Source organism: Ovis canadensis, chromosome 5 (assembly GCF_042477335.2).
Source record: "Ovis canadensis isolate MfBH-ARS-UI-01 breed Bighorn chromosome 5, ARS-UI_OviCan_v2, whole genome shotgun sequence".
In the NCBI taxonomy this organism is placed as follows: Eukaryota; Metazoa; Chordata; class Mammalia; order Artiodactyla; family Bovidae; genus Ovis; species Ovis canadensis.
In genome coordinates, this window is record NC_091249.1 from 47,329,269 (window position 1) to 47,345,669 (window position 16,401).

Below are 16,401 nucleotides of genomic sequence, written 5' to 3' on the forward strand. Positions count from 1 at the left end.
AGTGGGGTCTAATTAAACTTAGAAGGTTTAACATAAAGGAAACCATCTACAAAACTAAAAGACAGCCTACTGAATGAGAGAAAGTATTTGCAAATGATGTGACCTATATAACAGGTTAGTATCCAAAATATGCAGACTGCTCATATAACTCAATATCAAAAAAACAACAACCCAATCAAAAATTGGGCAGATGACCTGAATAGACATTTATCCAGAGAAGACATACAGATGGCCGACAGGCACATGAAAAGATGCTCAATGTCGCTACTCATCAGAGAAATACAAGCCAAAACCACAATGAGATATCACCTCACACCTGTCAGAATGGTTATCACCAAAAAGACCACAAATACCAAATCCTGGCAAGAATGTGGAGGAAAAGGAAACCCTTATGCCCTGTTATGGGAATGCAAGTTGGTGCAGCCACTATGGAAACTAGCGTGGGGTTTCCTCAAAAATCTAAAAATAGAGCTACCATGTGATGCAGGGCTTCCCAGGTGGCATCAGTGAGAACGGTCTGCCAGTGCAGGAAACCTAGAGACCTGGGTTCCATCCCTGGAGCTGAAAGGTCCCCTGGAGGAGGGAATGGCAACCCATTCCAGTATTCTTGCCTGGAGAATCCCATGGACATGGAAGCAACCTCAGTGCTCATGGACAGACCAGTGGATGAAGAACTGGTGTGTATTAAATACACATAGAATATTACTCAGTCATAAAATTTTTTTTTTACCATTTTAACAACATGGTTGGAACTGAGTATTATGCTTAGTAAGACAAGTCAGACAAAGAAAGATAAATATTGCATTTATTGCTTATACATGGAATCTAATAACACAAATGAATGAGTATAACAAAGCAGAAACAAACTCACAGATACACAGAGAGAACAAACTACTGACTGCAGTTACCACTGAAGAGAGGGAAGAGGGAACGGGAAAGATGAAGGGAAGGGTATTAAGAAGTACAAACTCATATATATTAGTAAATAGTAATATAATATAGTAAAAAATATAATATAGTAAATAATATAATAAATAATATATTATATATAATATAATAATAAATAATATAATATAGTAAATAATATATATTATTACAAATAAATATAGCACAGGGAATATAACAAATATTTTATAATAACTTTAAATGGAATATAATCTACAAAAATATTGAATCACTATGTTGTATTAATATTATAAATCAACTATACTTCATTTAAAGAAAAGGCAAAAAAAAGTTAAGTTAAAGTTAAGTTAACTTTTAAGTTAAAAAAAGAAAAAGAAAATCTAGACTTGTCAGCACAGAAAGAGCCAACTGGTAGAAAACCCAGCAAGATAACAGAGAAGCAGCCAGTCAGCCTGGAGCCAGTGTCTTATGAAGGCCTTCTGTCTCAATGAATTGCTCATGGTGACATTAAATTATTTCTTTTTGTTCTTTTTTTTTTTTTAAGTCCTGCCACATAACATGTGGGAGGTTTAATTCCTAGACAAGGGATCCAACCTGTGCCTCCTGTAGTGGAAGCTCACAGTCTTAACCACTGGGCCACCAGGGAAGTCCCTGATTTCATCTATATTGTTATAATGAAAACTTGCCTTGTAACACTTCAAATCATATTTTAAAGCGTAAGGCAAATAGTGTACTCCAAAATATCTCAAAGGTGCTCTCAATTCAAAATGACCTCTTGGATGCCTAACTGGAATTGCAAATAACTGTTGGGTGTTGATTTCTCACAGATATAAGATTAATCACTTGACTCAAACTTGTAGCATTCAGCATACCAACATAAGGCAGCTTTGAGTTCCCAGAATTAGACAAGAACCTTACATCTCTTACTCCCCTACTCAGCTCTAGATGCAAATTTAAAAAAAACAAATGAGAAAAAAATTTTCCCCAAACATTAAACATCCTAAAGTTTGAGTGAACTGCCACACACAAGATATTATTACAGCTTTGGCAAGTGAGTTCAGGACTAAGAGAAAAGACACAAGCTCCCCAGGTCTGCACTGAACCCTGCAGACAGGACCTGGAGCAGCAGTTGCACTGCATGCCTGGATCAGAGTCACCAAACAAGAAGCATACTTAGCCCTGCCTCTGCTAAGACCAACTCCCAGCTGCCAAGTGTTCTGCAAGGTGCAGTCTCTGCACAATGACCATCAAGAAGTTTTCCTAGGACTTTCCTGATGACACAGTGGATAAGAATCCACCTGCCAATGCAGAGGACACAAGTTCAGTCTCTAGTCTGGGAAGATTCTGCATGCCTCGGAGCCCGGGCTCGTCAAGAAGAGAAGTCACGGCAGTGAGAAGCCTGTGTACAGCAACAAAGAGTAGCCTACAGGCGCTGCAACTAGAGAAAGCCTTCGATAGCAACAAAAGACTCAGCACAGCCAAAAAGAAACAAAAAAATTAATTTAAAAAGAGTTTTCCCAGATTTTACTGAATTTGCCACACACTATGATTCTACAACCTGAGCACAAATTTCCCATCTCAGACTGGCACTCTTCTGTAAAAGCCAATAATGAAACACACATTCCTCTGGGTTATGAAAATTGTCCAACGTCTTCCCAATACAAAAAAGGAGATAAATGTTATTTTCTACTTGGGAAGTGCAGCACCATTGATCTTGAACTTCCACATCCTTACTCTGAAATACATTGGTGAATTACATCTGAAATAAACATAGGACTTCAGTATCCTCTGCAATGGCAAGGGTCTGTGAATGATAGACCCTAAATGCCTGGACATGGCCCGCAGACTTAGTCTTCACTTGCACCTCGCTGAGGAGACGGAGGTGGCTTGTTGAAGGTCACTAGGTGAGTCAGTATCAATCGAGCACACTCTCAAGGTTCATCTTTCTACTACTAAAAACACCACAATGTCAATTCTATCTCAATCTTAAAATGTGAAGAATAAAATGGGACATAAACTGTGATGTAGACTCTGGCTGGAGGAGTCTAGAGCAGTTTTATTGAAGGGTAATATCCTGCAGCCGTTCAGAGCACGAGGATGGGATGAAGCTGAGGGTGTGGCTCCCTACTCAGCCACGCATCTGTGGCAGGTCATTTAACCTCCCAGAGCCTCAGTGCAGATTAACAACAATACCTTTCTCATAGATCTGTCAGGAAGATGAATTTAACAATGTGTATAAAGCATTTAGCACAGTGCCCACCCCATTGTAAGTACTCAAAAAGTACCGTTGTTGGATTGGGGTTGTAAACACTTCTATAAACATATAGAACTCTCTATCTGATGAACATCTGCTGGGTTTCAATGCAGCCTACTGTCTCCAAAGTAAGTGGGGCTATTTTTATAAACCCACAACATCAAAAAGTCATTACTAACAGTGCTTAAGTATACATGTGTGATTAATACCTTCCATATCTCTGCTTTGGTTGTTTTTTTTTCCCAACTACTCATCCTGGGTGGATAATTTTAATTCTAATAAAACCATGGATTATTATTATCATTAATAGTGATGGCTTAGCTAGAGAGTTTCTAGAGCTTGGAAGCCTAGGGCTGGTGCAGATATTATTTGTCTGCCCAATAATCATGCCTCTCTCCCTTGTTCCCATTAGTACTGCCAACTCCCACAGTAGAAATGTTCCCCTTACTATCCACTACTTACTTTCACAGTTTCCCTGGCAGCTGTGACTCAGTTCTGGCCAGTGAGGCTTGAGGAGGCTTCAGGAAAGATTTATCCTCTGATGCAAAGAGATGGGGACTTCCCTCGTGGTCCAGTGGTTAAAACTCCACACTTCCAATGCAGGCACTTCGGGTTTGATCCCTGGTCAGGATGGCTTAAGTGGTAAAGAATCCACCTGCAATGCAGGAGACACAGAAGACATGGGTTCGATCCCCAGGTCAGGAAGATCCCCTGGAGGAAGACATGACAACCTACTGCAGTATTCTTGCCTGAAAAATCCCATAGATGGATTAGCCTGGAAGGCTACAGTCCATAGGGCTGCCAAGAGTTGTACACAATTGAGCACATACACGCAAAAAAACCACACACACAGGGAGGATCCCACATGCTATGCAGCATGGCCCAGCCTGGCCCCCAGATAGAAAGAAATAACTAAGTAGAAAGAAAAAAGACAGACACTACAGGAGAACAGACTTATTGCCGCCCTCTCTGTGCCCATCCCTCTCCCCATATCCACCAGCTCCTCCCGCCTTTGAATGAGTTTAGAGACACTTGTGATATCCATCACAGAAGAAGCTATTTTCTGTCTAGGAGGTCACAAGTCTGCAACTTAAAAAAACATAACATACTAAGAATGGGAGAAGAGAAGGATGGATGGAACCTGGTTCCTGATGATACTGCTTGAGGCACTGAGTCAACTCTGGGTTGGTACCTGTCACATCAGATAATTGAATGTCTTTACTGCTCAAACCACTGTTAGCTGGGCACTCTCTTACCTGCAGCCTAAAGCATTCTAATTACAGGCTGAATTGTGCCCCACCCCCAGCCCATCCTAATTGGTATGGGATAAATTGTGCCCCCTGTGGTCTTTCTCTGTCTCAGCCTCCTCCATCTGCCCCCTTTCCCAAATTGTGAGGCTGGAAAACCCCCGATGTGCTGGACTCAAGGGCAGCAAACCTGGGGGATGGCTGCCTAGAGAAGAAGGCTGAAGCAAGACTCAGATCATCCATACTTGTGAATCCCTGGTCAGAGGGAAAAAATCGTGGTTCCACTAAAACTGGAGAGATTTACACTCTCATATATTGAATTTCTCACCCCCACTACCTCAAAATGGAACTATACTTGGAGATACGGCCTTTAAAAAGTTTGATTCAAGTGCACTGAGGCTTCTCGGGTGGCCCTAATGCAATCTGACTGCTGTACTTACAAGAAGAAGAGACTTGGACACACAGACATGAGGGGCACATTTACAAAGAAGCCTGAGAGTTAACCAGCAGCTCTGGACTGCAGCAATATAAGGAAGTTCCTCAAGGCTGAAGGATTAAAAAATACGTGATGAAAATGGATCTATACTAAAGAATGAAGAGCCTCAAATACGCAGATAAATATAAAAAACTTTTCCCCATGTTTTAATTTCTTCAAACAATCATTGTTTAAAGTGAAAACTAATAACCATGATTTCTGAGGATTATATCTGTAGATATAAACCATGTGATAATAACAAAAAGGCTATTATTGGAATACCTCCCTCCCCCTTTTTTTTTGACCATGCTGTATGACTTATATGTAGACGTAAACCATATGATAATACAAAGGATATTATTTGTAATACCCCCTCCCTTTTTGGGGGGCCACTCTGTACAACTTTCAGGACCTTAGTTCCTCAGTCAAGGGTTGAACCCAGGCCACTACAGTGAAAGTGCCCTGTCCTAATCACTAGACTGCCAGGGAACTCTCTGTAATAACCTTTACAAAAGAGATTGCTATAGATAAGACTTCTGCCCCCTCCCCTCCAAATTCATACAGTGAAGCCCAGGGTGAGAGAGGGCCTTTTAAAAAGTAATAAAGGTTAAATGAGGTCAAAAGAGTAGGACTCTAACCCAATATGAATGCTGTCCTTATAAAGAGAAAGAGCCCACAGCTGCATGCACACTGAGGAAAGACCATGTAAAGAAACAAGGTGATCACCTTCAAACCTAGGAGAGAAGCCTCAGGAGAAATCATACCTGTCAACAACTTGATCTTGGTTTTCCAGCCTCCGGAACTGTGAGAAATAAATTCCTATTAAGCCACCCTGCTGCTGCTGCTGCTGCTAAGTTGCACCCAGTCTGCGGTATATTGTTATGATAGCCCCAGCAAACTGTTACAAGGATCTAGTATACTATTTATTATCATGAATATACAAATACTAGGGCAACCACAAAAGGGAACAGAACTTACAAAAGACCGATCGAAGGGTAAACTTTCAGGTGAACATGTTTATAAGGAAGTCAGAGCCCAGGTATGCACCAGGAAGACCACGGTGATTCACTCTCTGCCCTGCGGTCTGTCTCTGCAAGTCACTGCCCAACCTCCTCCATCTGTCCCTTTTCCCAAACTGTGTCCCAAGTCAGATATTTAAACCTAAAGGAAAAAATCGTGCTTCTATGAAAATCAGTATTACGTATCATTACTAGTGGGCTTCCCTGGTGACTCTGGTAACGAATCTGCCTACCAGTGCAGGAGATGTGGGTTTGATCCCTGGGTTGGGAAGATCCCCTGGAGAAGGAAATGGTAAGCCACTCCAGTATTCTTGCCTGGAAAAGCCCATGGGCAGAGGAGCCTGGCTGGCTACAGTCCACGGAGGTCACAAAGTGTCAGATATGACTGAGCAAATAAACAACGATCATCAGTAGTAGACCATCATTATTCAGTTTTCAAGGCTGCTATTAGAATGATAAATTAAAAACTGACCAGAATTTAGAAATAGGGAAGAAAGTACTGACACAACTCAAAATGCAAAATAAAGCAAAAAGGATGAGGAGGAAGAAGAAAAGGAAGAGGAAGTGGAGGAGGGGAGAGGGAGGAGGAAGTTAGAGCAAGCAAGACCATCACAAAGAAAATTGTTCTCCATTTTCTACTGCTCACCAATTACAACATGAGAAGGGCACCTTCAGAACAGGATAGAGTCCTGGAAGTGCCAGGACCTCTGGACAGAGAAGTAGACTCAGGGAAGAGAAAACAGGCCTCTTGGCAACTCAAGAGTCGTGAGGCTGGGGCTCCTCCCAACAGGTCCTACTCACCCATGTCAGTGATCAAAGAGACATGAGGTATCAAGTCAGCAGTACACTAAAGGATGAGGTCAGCACTGCCAGTGATTCGAAATCGAGATTGTGAACTAATGTGCACAGAGCAGACTCCCTGGTGTCCCTGCTTCATGGCTTTCAATTCCTGAATCTATCTGCAGGACACCACAAGTGGTTTTGGTTGTTATTTTTTGTTCCTGACCTGGCTGTTAGTCAACATTTTTCAACCCAGTGAGGATCTACTTGTATAAACTTTGTTATTTCTTAGGATGGGTACACAAGTGTTCATGTGGGGCATGCTCCTGACAATCATCTTTAAACTCTAAAGCTACTCTATTACTTTCAAGAGATTTGCACTTTCCACTGCCAAAAAACACAGAACACCTACAGATACCTGCTGAATGAATTATCTTTAGAGACCAAGACATTAAAACTGTTCTCCCAGGCTGCTGCTGCTAAGTCACTTCAGTCGTGTCTGACTCTGTGCGACCCCATAGATGGCAGCCCACCAGGCTAGGGGTTTTCAATTGGCTGGGTATCAGTCCCTGGGGATGGGGTGGGAGGGCTGTGAGGTTTGTTAAGAATACAGATTCCTAGGCCCCACTTTGTGATAACATAGTAGGTAGGGCCCAGGAATCTGCACCTTTTGGATCAGGCTTCCTAGATGATTCTAATTTGCAGTCATGTTGGGAGCTATGGCCCCAGATGAGCCCTAAAATAGAGCAACATGTTGGACAAATTCAAAGTTTCATTTGAGAGATCACCTCTGTGCCTGCTTAGATAGTCACATCCTCAAATCAGCCCACTCAGGGCACACAGGCAGGGACCCAGGAAGTTCCTTATAGACACAGAGTCTCTCACCTTAACAAGAAAAGCAGCTGCTTTTTCAAGAACCTTCATGTGTTCCAGGCCATAAAAAGCAAAGGAGGAAAACAGCTACACAGGGGCCATTGCTGAATGCCAGGAGAGGTCTGAGTTCACCACCTGTCCCAGGTATATTTGGTGAGTCACCCGGGGCTTATCTCTGCACTAAGGCAGACAGATTTCCATCACTGAGTCTAGACTGCTCTATCCTTCCAGGGCGGGGATAGTATTGAATCAAACACCAGCCATTTCCCAGAAAATTACTTCATCTTTTTTAAGAAAGGAGAAGGGGGAGGGGAAAAGGAGTTTTTCCTGATCACAGAGGGATGGAATCAGGTATTAGATTTATTTCTTAAAGGTCTGAGTCACCAAAGCTTGCTCTGAACTTTGCAACCTCCAGCCAACACTGTACTGGCGCTTTATCTCAGAGGAAGGTAGCATTTCTATAGAATTCCCTTGTTACATTTCTATAGAATTCCCTTGTTCCCATCTATGTGTGTGTGTGAGAGAGCCTACACACAACTGAGGAAGCCAGAGATGGGAAAAGATGAGGACAGTGAGGGCTCCACAAGCATACACACAACCTCTGTCTCTTTCACTTTGGTTGACAGTCATGTTCTTTGCTGTTGTTCAGCCACTCGGTCGTGTCTAGCTCTTTGCGACCCCATGGACTGCAGCACACCAGGCTTCCCTGTCCTTCCCTGTTTCCCAGAGTTTGCTCAGACTCGTGTCCATTGAGTTGATGATGCCATTTATAAGTCATGTTTTAAGGAACGCTTTTTTTTTTTTTTGGCTGTATCACACAACATATGGGATCCAGTTCCCCGACCAGGGATCAAACCTATGCCCCCTTCATTGGAAGTACAGAGTCTTAACCACTGAACCCCCAGGGAAGTCCCAGGGAACTCATTTACTGACATAAAATAATACTCAGGAGTGGAGAAGGCTTGAACTAGGTGAATTTGGCTTAAAGGAATAAGAATCAGGCTTAAACAGGGTATTGGCCAGGTGGCTCCTTTCAAATGCTCACGGTGTCCTGTGTGCCCTGCGGAGTGCTGTGTTCCCGGAAGAGTTAGCTCCAGGGGACAGCCCTGGAGGTAGTGTCCCTGCCTTCTACAGCTGAGAACTCTCACAACTTTCCCTGAGGACAGACGAGGCAACTTTGAGACACCAAGGGCAGCAGAGACATCACTTCCTATCTGGCTTGGAAAATCTGGTTTCATCCATTACCTGTTTCAAATAAGAGCCCCCACAGGTGAAAGGGCAACCCATTGCTCACAAATGAACTGTAACAAATCTTTTAAAAATTTCCCTCATGTATAGGAAGGGTTACTGGATACCATGGCTCTTCTCCTGCCCAGACACATAAAATCCAGGTGCCCTGCTCTGGTTCATTTCTCTTCAGCAGCAGCAGCAAGATTTGCCTATATAATCACATGGTCCTGCAGCTGGGAATCACTGTGTGTGTGTGTGCACGCTCAGTTGTGTCTGACTCTTTGTGCCTCTATGGACTGTAGCCCGCCAGGCTCCTTAGTCCATGGGATGTTCCAGGCAAGAATACCGGAATGGGTTGCCATTTCCTACTCCAGGGTATCTTCCCCACTCAGGGATCGAACCTAAGTCTTTTATATCTCCTGCATTAGCATGTGGATTCTCTACCACTGTGCCTCCTGGGAAGCCCAGGAATCAATGAAGCCGCGCTACATGCCTGTTCTTCTCTGGGCTTCTCTGGCATCACCCGAGGCAAAAAAGGAAAGTTCATGTTAAAAGCATATGTGGTACAAGTTACCACTCTTCCTCTCTGCTCCACTATGTATAAACACCATCATCTTGAAATTAGAGTAATTTGGCCAGTCCAACAAAGTTGACCACTTGCTTTGGCACACTGGATATAAAGAGAGGAATATCCTGCTTAACTAACACAACAATTTGGTAATAGAAATATATATCCCCACTTTTTAGATAAAGCAACAGGCTCAAAGCTTAAGTAGCTTATCCCAAGTTACACAGCCAGTATTAGCCGAGATATGAACAGCTGATTTCATCAGTGTCCTGTGAACCAACCACTTTTTGACTAAACTAGAAATCATCTTAATCCCCAATGTTTAAGGAAATGATAACAAGTGGAAATTTGGATTTAATTCCATTCTCTGTTACTAAAGAAACAAACCCCAGTGTGTTTATAAGTTAGCTTGGGTTGCTCCAGGAAAGGCCCATTCCAGTGATCTCACCCATTTTTTTCTTTCTTTTTGGTGGGGACGATGGCTGCATGCCTACCCCTCAGTCACCTCGAGTGAAATATCTTCATGTTTGACCAGAGAGAGATCAATCACCCATCTTATTCTATGTGAAAAAGCACAATACAGAAATTCCTTTGTAGTCCAGTGGTTAGGACTCTGCATTTTGACTGCTGAGGGCTCGGGTTTGATCCCTGATCAGGCAATGGCACCCCACTCCAGTACTCTTGCCTGGAAAATCCTATGGACGGAGGAGCCTGGTGGGCTGCAGTCCATGGGGTCACTAAGAGTCGAACATGACTGAGCGACTTCACTTTCACTTTTCACTTTCATGCATTGGAGAAGGAAATGGCAACCCACTCCAGTGCTCTTGCCTGGAGAATCCCAGGGACAGGGGAGCATGGTGGGCTGCTGTCTATAGGGTCTCACAGAGTCGGACACAACTGAAGTGACTTAGCAGCAGCAGCAGCAGGCAATTAAGATCCCACAAGCCTTGTGGGCGGCCAAAAAAAAAATATATATATATATATACACACATATATATATATACAATCCTGGGAAAACAAACTTAGTGATGTCCATCCAGCTTTGCAGCTGGCTCTGGTGGCTCAGCAGTAAAGAATCCATCTGCAATGCAGGAGATGCAGGTAGACAAGGGTTCGATCCCTGGGTCGGGAAGATCCCCTGGAGAAGGAAACAGCAACCCACTCCGGTATCCTTGCCTGGGAAATCCCAGGGACAGAGGAGCTTGGAGCGCTATAGTCCACCGGATTACAAAGAGTTGGATAGGACTGAGTACACACACACACCCACACACACTGAATCTTTGCTACCTTGGTTCCGAACCATAAACACTTGTTTTCAGAGGAAAAGCAACTGCTCTCCGAAAGGATGAGTGGATGTTGTTTGATTATTGTGGAGCATGTGACACTTTAAAACAAGTTTCTCAGGTAATTTCCATGCTTCACATGCAAGACCAAGAAAACAAAGCCTATGGACTCAGTTCAGTCGCTCAGTCGTGTCCGACTCTTTCCAACCCCATGAATCGCAGCACACCAGGCCTCCCTGTCCATCACCAACTCCCGGAGTTCACTCAAACTCACGTCCATCGAGTCCATGATGCCATCCAGCCATCTCATCCTCTGTCGTCGCCTTCTCCTCCTGCCCCCAATCCCTCCCAGCATCAGAGTCTTTCCCAATGAGTCAAATCTTCACATGAGGTGGCCAAAGTACTGGAGTTTCAGCTTTAGCATCATTCCTTCCAAAGAACACCCAGGGCTGATCTCCTTTAGAATGGATTGGTTAGATCCCCTTGCAGTCCAAGGGACTCTCAAGAGTCTTCTCCAACAACACAGTTCAAAAGCATCAATTCTTCGGGGCTCAGCTTTCTTCACAGTCCAACTCTCATATCCATACGTGACCACTGGAAAAACCATAGCCTTGACTAAATGGACCTTTGTTGGCAAAGTAATGTCTCTGCTTTTGAATATGTTATCTAGGTTGGTCATAACTTTCCTTCCAAGGAGTAAGCGTCTTTTAATTTCATGGCTCAGGTTTATTTCAATTATGCCTCTGGTCATTTGAAATAGACATCAGAAGAAAGATGTTTATTTCAGCTTATTATTGAAAAATAAAAAATATTTTGAAAATGGTTCATCTACTGTGCTAAGGAAGTGCCTTTACTTTCCTTTGTGAAACTCAGAAGGATTGCGAACTCATCTTTGAACTATCAATTTACCTTCAGGGACCTGTTCAAATATTTTTGTGCATGTCACCAGCCATCTTGGATCCCAGGCCTTGGTGGGAACATGAGAGAGTTGCACAGTGCCATTCACAGAGTAGGAGCTCAATAATACCTGCTGCCTGAATGAATGGAGCCCTGGCAAGCTGGATGGAGGGGATGCACCTCTCAACTTGTATAAGGGCCAACGCTACTATCTAAGACTCTTGCGCCAGATGGTCCCTAAGGTACCGCGGGCCAGATGGTCCCTAAGGTACCGCTGGCCTCTCATTCTAGAATCATCTACCCACACTGGCAGCTCATTTCCTCCTCTTAAGGCCAAAATGCAGAATTCAAATTGACATTCACTGGTACTACTTAACCTCATTTACATTTTGCAGCAAGGTTCACTGATTCTTTTTCTTTTTACCCTTAATGACTCATCTATTTTTAGCTATTGGGAAGACCCACTGATGGGCAGAAGTCTAGAAACTGCAATTGGCTCAGACCCCTAGGCCAAAGTTATCAAAACTAGAGGGGGCAGGGAGCAGGAAGTAAACTGTTTCTCACAGGGAGACATGAAGGTTGAGGTGTTAAAAGCTCCTTTTTGGTGTTTGCTGAGTTCTTACCGCGTGCATTTGGTATTAAAGGCAGGATGTGGGCAGCCTGAGGCAAGTTGAGGTGATAAAAGTTTATCTGGCACCATATAGTACCTTCTCTTACACTCTGCAGTGGAGCCGATTCTAGGAATACCAAACTGAGGGAGGCTTTCCCGATTTATCCAGGTTGGCCCCTGTGTCAGTGTCCATGGTACTGGGGTTGCGCTAATGCTCCTTCCACCTCTATGAGAAAACAGGTGGCCTTTATCTGTTTATCACCCACCCTCCCCTGCCTCCAAGAGATCACCCCATGCTGAACCCCCTCAATTTGTACCATGCAAAAACAGAGGGGGTAGAGAATGGACTCTTCTGCAAGATGTGGAAGCAAAGCTAAATTCTGATTGAGGACAAATGAAATCTCCAAGAAGGAAATGTGTTCATTCCAAGGGGCTGATCCAAGCAGACGAGGATTAATTTAATCAACCAACTATGAGGTCTCTCAAGTGCCTCACACTAAGGCAGTCTCAGCTTCAAGGATCTGCTATTTGAAGTTCCCTAAGTCATAAACCACCCAGAAACTGCTCCTCCCCCAACATAAGATTTCCTAATGGGTACTGTTTAGATGCAATCATTTCTCTCCACACACCCTTTCCTCCAATTTCAACAGAATAAAGAATTGCAGAGAACAGGTCTCCTAAAATGCTCTGTTCCTGGCCCCTGCAGTGTGAGTACACAACCTCAGCCTCTGCCATTCCGTAGGGCTCCCAGAAAAGCCTGTCCACAACACTCACTACACAGAGGAAGACTATATCCAGTAACATAGTAGAAACAGAAAACTGAGAGACGACAAACATAAGTAGATTTTCTAGCTCACGCCACCCCTTTTCTCGCTAGATTTAAACAGAACAAAAGGTACTAAGATTAAAGTCTCCTTAAAGAAAAAAAATGTAAGGGACCATCTGTGTAGAATTACTACATTTGGGGGGGAATCTTCTTATATTCAATATTTTATTGATCATTCTTAAATTAGCAGCTAATCTAGATGGATATAATGGCTTAGAAGGCTTATTTCTGTTAATGCAAAGACCTTAATACCAAACACTCAATGTCTAAGGTATCCATATTTTACAGGGAGGAAGATGGTAGTCCATTTTCCTATACTTTATTTATTCAAGTTACAGGTATAAACTCAAAAGCCAAGCCAAGAAGTGGCAGAGCCAAGTAGTACATATGGGGCGGACTGGTACTCGCAAAACAATCTACAAAAAAGCCAGCTGTGTCACCATAACTTGCTGACTTAACTCCCCACGACAGATCTAATTAGAAGGTGGCAATAAATCTCTCCAGGTGTTTAATTAAGTGTGATAATTATTTCTTTCCTTAAAGAGGGATGGAATCATATGTTTACATTTCAAAGCATAATGTTTCCTTAGTTAAAACACTGTGGAAATACTTTTCTGAAACACAGGATTCAAACCAGGATAAAAATATCTGCTGTGATAAGCAGCACTTAAAGTGATTTATCAGCTCTAAGTTTCATATGCCAGGGCACAATGGCAACTTCAAGTCTGCTGTTCTGGTTATTTCCTTTAGCTATATAGTTTTGTTTTCCTTATGCCTCAATGAATAATTTCTACTCCATATGCCATTTTCCTGCCAGCATCTCATAAATGAAGTCTTATCAAGAAAGTGGGAAACCACTATGGGCATCTCTACTTCACAGCAAGAACATGACAAGAATAAACCGAGATACAGAAGAATTCAGAGACAGTTATAATTGGATGGGACCTCAGCAACCAGGGAATCATTTTACAGGTGGATTAGAGTACTGTCCTACTATCCATTAAATATAAATATGTTTTTTAGGGCAGAAATACACCCTGTATTGAAATAGTATTGACCTCCCCAATAAAAATTATGTACAGAAGGGTCGAATTATCAGTCTTAAGTAGCTCAAGGATTTCCGTTGTTTCAACACTGAGCACCCAACTCTCTTCTTCCTTCCTTGCTTCTCTCAGGGTACTGCTCCTCCTACCCAGTGCTATGTTTTAGGAAGTCAGTTGGCTTTAGCAAAACGGTGTTACTGAATCAATGAAGATCTTTTGGCCCCTAAACCCTGTTGGTCAACCTGGTGTTGAACTTGCCTACCAGCCGCCCAGGTTCTGAAGGCGCCCAAGTGTTCTTGCATCAGGTGCTGAGCGCGCAAAGACACGAACTCGCGCGCGCGCACACACGCACACGCACACACGCGCACACACACACACACACACTTTCTTCCTCAAAGGAAGTCTCCACCGAACGGTCTCAAGGCAAAACTCTAGTCGCTGCCCATTTTACAATGCAGGGTTGGATTACAATCTCAGGCCAGCATCTCGGTCTGCAATCTGGGACATTCTGATAACCGGGGCGGTCCTTTCGACAGCAGGAGCTGTGACCAGGAGGGCGTGATACGTAGCGGGGCCCCCATCTGCAGAAGGAACAGTAAGCGGCTCAGGGCAGGAGGGTGGAAGTTACGGGGTCATCAGCTCGAGTCGGTAAGGGCTCCCAGCTGGAGGTCTCAGATTATCTCGGCGACACAGGAACTGGGTAAAACTCCGGGGAGTTTCCGGAGCTGTGCGCGCCTGCACACACACACACACACACACACACACACACACACACACACACACACACACAAGCTCAGACGCACGCACTCACAGCCGCTCACATTTACTTCAGAAACTCTCTGTGAGCTGAAAGCGTGCCCCCAAGGAGCACCCCGCAGCCCAGAGGCCGGGGAAGTTCTGTGAGGATGTATGCGGGACCGGCGCGCCCGGGAGGCACTTACTCTCAAGAGGGGCCGGGTGGCGCGGGGACGCTAAGAGGCGAGCTGGGCGAGGTTACGGCGCGGAGCTGCCTAGCCCCTTGAACGATCGCGGGCTGCTGCGGACTCACCAGCAGAGCGCGGGCCAGAGACGGCGGGAGAAAAGGAGCCAGGGGCGGGAGAAAAGGAGCCGGGGGCGGGGACAGGAGGAAGAGCTAAAGGGCCAGGGGCGGGGCGGGAGGAGGATTTAGGAGACTGGGGGCGGAGCCGACCGAGGAGGAGGAGCCGGAGGCCGGGGGCGGAAAGTGCGCGGAGGAGTTAAGGGCCGGGGGCGAGGAGAACCCGGGATTCAGAGGCGGGGCCTGGCACTGCAGGTCAGGAGTGGCCAGGGCTCGGGGAAATGCGGAGGAGGGCTGGACAGCGGCTCAGGAGCTGGACTTGAGCTGCAAGGCAAGACCTTTGGGCTCAAGGAGCGAGGACCGGCTGAGGAGATACGCAGGGAAGAAGTTACTTTTTGGGTCTTTCGGTTTCTTCAGCTATGAAAGTGAGATACCAGTCTCAAGTTTATAGAGTCTCTTAAGTGAGCTCATGCCAGGCACCTAACAAGTACGCATGTATTATCTATTATCTGTTGCCATTAGCTTCGTCGTAGACATCATTTTCCGTATAAGCCCCTAAATCCCGCCTGCCCTTTTTTTCTTTTTCTTTTCAGCCTTTGCTGACCTCAAGTCTACCTGGCAATAGCTGATGCATAAGTGATTCCTAAGTTTCCATTCGCGAGGGATGCAAGAGTTAACTTTTAAGAGTTAAAGGGTCATTGGATCCCAGCAAGTCAGTGTGGTCTAAGCCACCTCTGCGGACTTCAATGACTGCCCATACCCACAGAGTCTAAGAGTGGCTATTTACCGGAATGGGGCAGAATCTGGGCCCTGAACCCGAGGTAGTCATTCTCAAGGGCAAATGTTGCCAGACCTTCTTGGGAGTGTGACGAATCCATCCTTCATTAAGCACCTACTATATGATGGTTCTGTGCAGAGGGCTGGAAATATTAGTAATACTATCAAAACTTTGTATGTGCTGGTCACTGTTATAATCCTCATAACAACTTATAGATCCTATAGCTACCTTAGTTTCGAAAAACTGAGATCATGGCTTCCGGTCTCATCACTTCATAGCAAATAGATGGGGAAAAAATGGAAACAGTGACACGCTTTATTTTCTTGAGCTTTAAAACCACTGCAAATGGTGACTGCAGCCATGAAATTACAAGACGTTTGCTCTTCGGAAGAAAAGCTATGACAAACCTAGACAGCATATTAAGAAGGAGAGACATCACTTTGCCAACAAAGGTCCATTTGGTCAAAGTTATGGTTTTTCCAGTAGTCATGTATGGATGTAAGAGTTGAACCATAAAGAATGCTGAGTGCTGAAGAATTGATGCTTTCAAGCTATGGTGCCGGAGAAGACTTTTGA

The 16,401-nt window shown here is 44.3% G+C and overlaps 1 protein-coding gene across 1 annotated transcript in view; it reads right to left on the minus strand.

Annotated features, from left to right (window-relative positions):
* Nucleotides 1-15,153, minus strand: part of TNFAIP8 (TNF alpha induced protein 8) — a 144,315-nt gene extending 129,162 nt beyond the window's left edge. The window contains exons 1-2 of the mRNA XM_069591706.1: nucleotides 14,953-15,153; nucleotides 3,623-3,815 (exon numbers count right to left, since the gene is read on the minus strand). Coding sequence (XP_069447807.1) covers nucleotide 3,623 — 1 coding nt within the window. The 5' untranslated portion in view covers nucleotides 3,624-3,815; nucleotides 14,953-15,153. The remainder of the gene's footprint in view (nucleotides 1-3,622; nucleotides 3,816-14,952) is intronic.
* Nucleotides 15,154-16,401: the final 1,248 nt, after the last annotated feature.